The sequence below is a fragment of the Plasmodium cynomolgi genome, chromosome 14 (genome assembly GCF_000321355.1).
Source record: "Plasmodium cynomolgi strain B DNA, chromosome 14, whole genome shotgun sequence".
NCBI lineage: Eukaryota > Apicomplexa > Aconoidasida > Haemosporida > Plasmodiidae > Plasmodium > Plasmodium cynomolgi.
Genome location: NC_020407.1, coordinates 1,311,219 through 1,319,576, shown reverse-complemented (window position 1 = coordinate 1,319,576; position 8,358 = coordinate 1,311,219). Strand labels below are relative to the sequence as shown.

General features: G+C 40.2%; 2 protein-coding genes across 2 annotated transcripts; one reads left to right on the top strand and one right to left on the bottom strand.

The window, feature by feature from the left end:
• Positions 1 to 3,962: 3,962 nt before the first annotated feature.
• Positions 3,963 to 6,406, top strand: PCYB_143880 (hypothetical protein; the record flags this gene model as incomplete). The annotated part of the gene is made up of 2 exons (XM_004224859.1): positions 3,963 to 4,001; positions 4,043 to 6,406. 2 exons carry the CDS (start codon positions 3,963 to 3,965, stop codon positions 6,404 to 6,406), a joined length of 2,403 nt encoding a protein of 800 aa, XP_004224907.1.
• A 783-nt stretch (positions 6,407 to 7,189) lies between these two features.
• PCYB_143870 (hypothetical protein) lies at positions 7,190 to 7,565 on the bottom strand (the record flags this gene model as incomplete). The annotated part of the gene is made up of 2 exons (XM_004224858.1): positions 7,190 to 7,284; positions 7,355 to 7,565. The coding sequence occupies 2 exons, from the start codon at positions 7,563 to 7,565 to the stop codon at positions 7,190 to 7,192; spliced, it is 306 nt and encodes a 101-aa protein (XP_004224906.1).
• Positions 7,566 to 8,358: the final 793 nt, after the last annotated feature.

The window sequence follows — 8,358 nt, the reverse complement described above, 5'->3', positions numbered from 1 at the left end:
AAAAAAAAAAAGGGGGGAAATATGAAGGTGGGGTGAGTGTATAAAAAAGCTGAATGTATAATTTCCAGATTTATCGGAAAAGAAAAAAAAAAAAGCCTAATGTATGTGCATACATATGTGTAAACCCAAAGGCATGCATATATGCATGTACGTATTCTCATGCGAACAAATATACTTTTGTATACGCATAACACACATTAATTAGCACAAAATGGGAGAAATAAATCACAAATGCGCGAAGAAGGATGGATATTCTTCAAATTGCAAAAAAAAGAAAAAAAAACTGCTTTAAAAATAATGTTGTATGCAAATTGAAGGAGAAGGCAGAATAACCTTCCTGCATCATCACTAAGCAGTGTGGGAAAGAAGCGGGGCACCAATATGTTTGTACAATAAAAAACATTTACACAGAGGTGAAAATGCAATCGTGCAAGGTTGGTGGGATAGGCATCGGGGGGCATAACGCCACTTCGCCGTGAAAAATGGGAAAGGCCAAAAATGCGGAGAACCAAAATGGCGGGGGCCAAAAAGGGGCACTGGGCCAAAAATCAGTAAAGTGTCAGAAGTATGCGCGGGCGAATGGTTAAAGCGATAGGAGAAGTATCAAACGCGCGACTCGAAGTGAAATGCGCCAGTGCGCGAATGCGGGATAGGCAAACAGGGAGATACTCAAACTGAGGGATACTCAAACTGAGGGATACTCAAACTGAGGGATACGCTAACTGAGGGATACGCAAACTCCGGAATTGCAAAGTGAACGACGTTCACTTGTTCTGGGCAATTTGCTTGCAAATGCGTCAGATGAGCTACTTCTGAGCGATCATGTAAAGCTCATACTTTTGGGTGACGGATGAGCAAAAATGGAAGTCATGTAGGCTGCACTACTGCAGCGTGGTAGTAACAATCGTAATTATAATAGCCTATTTTTACGCAACGAGGGGAAAGCAACTTAGTTTCTACGGCAGCACAAAAAAAAAAAAAAGTAGCCCTCTATTTCGGTTACTTGCACTTAAAATTTAGAGTCACAATATTATTATCTACGCTACATGCGGGGTTCACGCTAAACATGCGAATGGGAGAATCACCAACAGGGAACTATCACGTAGAAAAATACTACATAAAATGTAATGTGCAAAACGGGCGTAATTAAACAGTAAGGTCAGGATAGTGTTCCGTTTTTCTATTCGTTTGTTGATAGATGATGCCTGTTGTAGCGGTACTATATGATGACCCCTTTGTGCAACTGTTCTTACTCATCCGCTCACCCCTATGTTTGGGATGCAGTTTTAAGTTTAATAACTCCAAAGATGATATTGTACAGGAAAAGCACGCATTATTTGTGTTTGCATATGCGCATGTTGAGTGGCTTTTGCCACTTGGTCTTCTCCCCCGGCTATATATAGGTGCGACTGCACGATGTGGGTGTGTAGCTATAGCTAGATGGATACAGAGGTGAAGTTTCACCAACTAGTCAACAAATCCCATTTTACAAAGGAAAATTGGTTAGAGCGCTTCGAATTGCATAATGTACATAAGCAAATAGTTATGTATAGATAAACAGGTATACATTAACTTGTGGGTGTTACCCTATTATTATGTTCCAACTTCTCATTATTCTCTACATGCACCTATTTCAAAAGGGGGCACTTTTTCTATTCAGCGCCGCTTAAATGACGTATGCGCGAATAGGAATAGTTATGTACAGGTGCATACGCCGTTGACATTTTCCCCATGTCGATACCTTTACGCGCCGTGTAAATATCGTACCAGTTAAATATGATGGCTGTCGAATTATAAATATGCAGTGATATAACGTACGTGCTAATCTAGGTGATTCACAAATGGGTTGCGAGAACGCCCTGCGTAATGGATTTGTACGGCGGGGTGCGCGCATCAGTATCTACAGCAGTGTCCGCATCGGTGTCTACATCTGCATGTGAACATGCGATAGACTCTCCTGCAAGGGCACGGGTGCACGTCCTACTATTTTATATACGTGCCTACTCATTCGATGTTTTCCACTTAAAGTTAGTTGCCCATGGTATATGTATTGCCATACGTTAGGCGGGCGCACAGTTTAGGGATTCGCATCTTATCCCCTAAAAATATAAAAACTAAAAAAAATTATCCAAAAAGGGAGCGATGAAGGGAATGCACACATACATACTACATACATGTAGGGTAACCATCTGAGACCGCTACTGGGTCGCTTCGGAATGCTAATAGACGGGACTACATTTAAAAAAATAGCGTGTAAATGTGCACAAATACGTGCTCACGAGAGGTGTGCAAAAATATTTCCCTTAAGGGGGATGCACGCACGTGTAAACATGCAAAAGCGCAGATATATTATTACGCATTTTTTCGCTCTATGAAGAGAAATATGGCTCCTCTATATGCGCAGTTTGGGCATTCTCAAGTTTGTGTGTTCATTTTTTTTTTTCTACTGCGCTGTGCTGTGATTTAAGCGCTAATTCGTGGTCCTGTATTTCGCCTTAGCTCCTTCATTCCTTCGCATCCTTGTTAGGAATTTCCAGATGGTAAAGCGTTAAAAATTATCTTCTGTGTTCATACATGTCTAACGGCTTGTGCGTTTTTGCATACACACATGTAGATGTGCATACTGCTCTGCGCTGGTGATGTCCCCTTTGTGCGGAAATGAGGATGAAAAAATTGACTCTTTCCTCCATCAATATTTTTTTCTACATCCCTTTGAAGCACTTAACCATTATTGATTTTTTGCGCTCCCCTCTGATTCTACTTCCCTCACTTCACATTGGCCTGAGCTACGTCTTTGTTGGATAGGGACTCCAAATTATTGAATTTATAAATTCCATATACATTTATGGCACAAGGGAAAAACAAAAAGGAAAAGGCCGCATACGGTTTGTACAAACTTCTAAGGTCCCTCAACATGGTGAAAAAGGTGTGACATAGGGCTCCCATTTTTTTCTTTCGCTCTGTTCAAGATGTGAATGTTATCTTGCGTACGTACTTTTTCTCACGTGCCACGTGGCCATGCAAATACATACATGTATGTTCTTTTGTTCATACATAAACTGTGTTCTTTATGTATATATTGACATAAACATGTGATGCAGCCCAAATCAGATTTTATATGTAGTGTGTGGAATTTGCTTCACCAATTTTGCTATCTCAACGAGGATACGGAAGCAGCGACCAATTGATGGTAACCTGGGCAGGTTATTTTCTTTCACGCGTAAACATTTGGCCATTCAGCCTGGTTACCTTTAACTGGGCAAATGGTGGGGCGAGGGAGAAAAAAAAATAAAATGAGTTACGTTACATCGAATTGGGAAGAGATAAATACAGTTGGGAAAAAAATGCACAGCAAAAAGGAATGAAAAATTGCATAAAATAAAATAAAATTATGTCGAGCAAAATTACGCGCTACGAAATTATTCCTGACAAAATTGTGCCAAAGTGAGCTTCGCTCGCGATGCGGAAAAACACGAAAGCGCCCCGCGTAATTTCCGCGCAGAGCCTTCCTTTTTCGCGAACTCCGAACGGTCCCGTTCAAACCGAATGGCGGAAGAGCAACTTTGCATCGTGAAAAATTAAAAATAAGTAGGATAAGTGGTTTAAAATAAAGCGCCAAAAAAAAAAAAGTTGCAATTTACTCGAAAATTGCGAACAAACGTTCTGCACGATTAAAGGATATAGGCACAACTGCAAAAAAGGCTACCTCTATAAAAATAGCGAAATTTTCGAGGGCCATTTCCACCGGGCGCACAAATCAGGTTGTTCCCTCAAGTAGGAAGTGAAAAAATGAATGAAATGCCAACCGTTTGAAATGCTCTTAAAAAATACATTATCATTTAAGAGATTCTTGCAATGTGTACACTTTAATGTAGCCTTTCTTTTTAAACACGGGAAGGGGAATGCCCACATATGCAAGCGATATTACTCCTTTGATGGGGTATCTGAAAAAAAGGCAGCACATGACGGAGCTTCATCCTTTAGGGGTGAAATCGGGGGAGGTAAGAAAGGGGATGATGTAGGAACTTTAAACACATTGCAGTACAATCAACATGTAGAATATAGGAGTGGCGCATTTGACCGCACATTTGAGGATGGACATCCTTGCACATATGTGGAGGAGGCAGACGGAGATGCAGGGGATCTCGGTAGTGATGACCCGTATGTGAACTCGAACCAAGTTAATCGCGAAGACGACGGCGATGAATTCCTGCCGGATGAAGATGAACCGCTGAGGGAGGGAGAAGACGTAGAAGAATTCGAAGACGATATCGACACGCTGCTGTTCACGAACAACCTGAACTCCAGCCTAATTGGGAACCTTTGGCATGCCTCTGCCAATAGCGTATATAAGGAGTCGTGGAAGAGTGCCCACGTTAAGAAGGAAAGCAGCCCAATCGTTGAAGCAACTTTGTATAGTTACCCCAATGAAAGGGAAAACCACAATTGTGTCAACGAAAAAGTGATTCCCTCAGAAGGAAACCAATACGGAAAGTGCTACACGAGTGCAAAAGATGTTACTCAGGGAAAGAAAAAAAAAATTAGTGACGCACATGAGCACTCAGAGGAGGAAGTAAAAAGCGGGACAACGAATGACGCCCACCTGGAGGAGGAAAACAACCCATCGCAGATAATTAAGACAAGCAGTAAAATTGCAGAATGGAGTGGGAAGAATAAAGTGGACTCCTTTATCAACGAAATATACGAAGAGGAACAGAAGGAAGTTGAAAAAATGAAAGAATTTTTTGAAAAAAATGAAAAGAATCTGATGAAGTTTAGAAACTCCATTTTGTGTAAATTAAAAATATCGGAAGAGCTGCCAAAAAAATTCAAACACTTAAGCAAAGACACAAATTTATTTAATGAGGAAAAGACCAAAGAAAAACATTACAAGAAATTAATTGATTCTTTGAATAAGCAAAGTATCCAAGAACCCCCTCGTCGTAAACACAAGTTTGCAAAAAATGTAAATTATGACCAAATGGAGACTATAAAAATATTAGACATTGACAGTGTGCCTCTAGACGTTTTAAATAAACTGTTTGCATATAAAATTGTAAAAAACTGCAGTGCGGAATTGTGCCTGAAGATAATAAGCAGAATAGGAATGTATAGGGATAAGTACTCGCAAGTTTCGTATGAAAATATGATAAATTATTTGGGCCAAACGATTAACCATAATAGCAATGCGGAAATTATTGCCCTTTTTTCAAGGTGCTACGAAACTGTCAGTATCCCATTTTTAGTTAATTTTGTAAGAAAGTATGCAACATTTTCCAGATCCTTTATTGTCAACATGTATGATAAATACTTCCGAAAAAGGCTCTTCGATTTTGTACGCTATGAAAGCAATTTCGGAATTAGAAAAATACCCAACATTTTGACGCACCCATATCATCTGTCATCTTACATAAAATTGTTGGGAGAATGTTCTGCTAAAAAGGACATGTACATACAGCTAAAAATGAGGGGACATGTGCCGCACTGGGCTAATTTGAATCAGGAAGGGACAGCAAACGAAATGGATTACCTACCGGGGGGGATGAACTACCTGCCGGGGGAGGAAAACCACCCTAGGGCGAAAAAGATCACCATAACGGATGATAAAAAGAAATCCGTGAAAAGGAAAAACTACGTCGAAAGGCCCAAAATGTATGACGTTATTTTATCAGCTGAGTACACAGGGCTCCCAATTGAACATTTTATTGAAAAGGAGGAGGACTTCCTACATATTAACACGGGCAAGGAAAAACAGTTACAACAAAATAGCCCCAATTTGTTAAGCCATTCAGATGGAGCATTATACAATGGGGGACAACTCAAGGAGGGAGGAGACGAAAAAGACATGGAGCATTTGCCCATTTACAGGGAAGACCCAACGAATGACGCCAAAACAGAAGTTATCATCGCCATTGGAAGTAGCGGCCAACATGAAGGACACCCTACGCATAGCAGTAAATGCGAAACCGAAACGGAGGAGAAACCGAGTGAAAATATCAACTTCACCCTGGAGGAGGACTGCGATATTTATCTCTATAAAGGATTCAACAAATTGAATAAATCATCCCTAAAACTACAAACCACGTTGGTAAAAACGGAGGAGGATTACTCAAACGAGTTGGCTCTGTGTCCCAGTCAAGGAGAGCACTATGAAGAAGTAGACAAGGAACAAAATAACCACGCCTTGTGGGAATTGCCATGGAAAACCAGAAGTAAAAACTCCTTCTTTTTTAAGGGGCGCTTTTTTAAGGTCCTCCCGAATGAAGGCTGGTCAGAAATTAAGGATATATCAAATCAGTATATACGACCGAGGAGAAAAAGAACAAAACATTCTATCAGGAGAAGGAGATTTTTACAAAAAAAAATTAAAATTAATTTGTTTAAAAAAAAAATTCTGCAAAAATGAAAAGGCGTAATATTGCTTGTCATTAGTGGAACATGTTTGTCGTTTGTTCAAGGAACTGCGACGTGCGAAGCAAAATGGAGGACGGGGGTTGTTCCGCTGTGTGAACAGAAACAGCTTTTGCGGTCTGCTTCCCTGTGTGGAGTTCCGCAGGGGAAGGACCACCCCCCGGGGGGCACCGCCCGAGTTAGGAAAAAAAAAAAAACACATATATATATTTATATATATTATATATGCTTGCACACATGTAGGCCTATCTGCACAATTATGGTGCACCCCTTTTCCATCGCGTAGTTTTACCCGTTTGTCACTTGGAGCACTTTCCAATAGCACTGTTCTGTTTAAACCTTATTTTAAAAAAAAAAAAACGTCATTTTTTTTGTTACTCTGTTAATGATTCGTCAGTAAGACTCACAAACTGGCACACTGCTTACGCTTCTTTACAGGTGTACTTCCACTTAGTGATTAAATACAGCACGTTATGGACACATTTTTTTCCATCGAGGCATTCGCCGTTTTGCCTAATTGTGGTCTTCGCCCTTGGTCATCGTTACAAAGCGGGGGTACCCCTTTCATTCAGCTATTACATGTCATTAGGGCGAAGTTTTGATGTTTTGTTCTTCCGCACTGTGTGATATATGTAAAAGTGGCGCACGACACATTTGTGCTGTCTCAAGTAAAATAAAGAAGGCAGTCCATAGCGGAGCACACAATTGGGGTGCAATCTTCAGAAGTAGAAGCTTTACACCATTACGCTGCCTTACACCACTGCGTTGCCTTACATCGCTATGTTCCATTACACCACTGCTCTTGTGTAGGTGAGCGAAATTTCATATACTCCTCAACCTTAATGGTTATACTTCCCCTTTTCCGTGTTCTCACTTTGAAAGAAAGCAGCCGCGGGGGAGGTACAAGAGGTTAGGGACAGCATCCGCTCTATGTATGCATCACTGTAGTCATCTCTAAACGTTTTAAAGCATAGGGGTTCCAGGGACGCCTTCCTTAAGTAGTTATCCCAGCCTTTCATTAAATTCCCTCCATTAACATTACAATTTTGGTGATATTCTATTTCAAGTCTTAAAATTTTTTCTTCCAAAGCTTTGATGGAGTTCTCCAATTTCTTTTTGCATTTGATTATATCACGTTTAACTTTATGCTTCATTTTGGCCGTTTAGTAAAAGGAGAAAAGGGAAGTACGACGAATGCATTTGGCAGAGTGAGCAAGGGCTCAAATAAATATTTTGCCCTCCGCACAGAATATGCCTCCTTTTTTTTTTTTAATTAATTTACCTCATTGGGAGCAATGGAACTTTGCGCAAAAAGGCTACATTATTTTTTTTGCATACAATGTGGTTATCCATTTATGCATAATGCGATATTATTTATTTTTGGAAGATTAAAAAAATTATTTAAAATCCTTCCCCCTTTTGTGAACAATTCGTTTTTTTTTTTTTTTTTTTTTGCAAAATTGGCGAATGCACAGTGGGGCCAGAAACATGCGCAGTAATTTTTCTAAGTGGTTCAATTTGGAACCACAAAATGGCGCCTTTCCACTTCTGCAGATTCGTTATGCTAAAGAAACTTGTTAACATTTTTTTTTTCTTCTTTACTTTTTTGCACATGTTCCAGATTACAGATGAAATGTGCATCCATTTTCTTGGCAGAGTATTTCTAACGTCAAGCGCTCTCCCAACTGCGTCCCACATGCACATGCGTGATTGCGTTCTTACTCATATTCATACATATATGCATCCATTTTGAGCACTTCCTGCGCATTTGCATATGCACACTTGCATATGTACATTTGTATATTCACGCTTGAGGAGGCATTCCGTCACGATGTTTCTCATCCACACTCGCTCCCCCCCCCATTTGCCACATAACAGCGGTTTGGTTGTAAAACCTTTTGTGAAGGATCTGAACAGGTATAATTAACCTACCTGTGCAAGCACGGA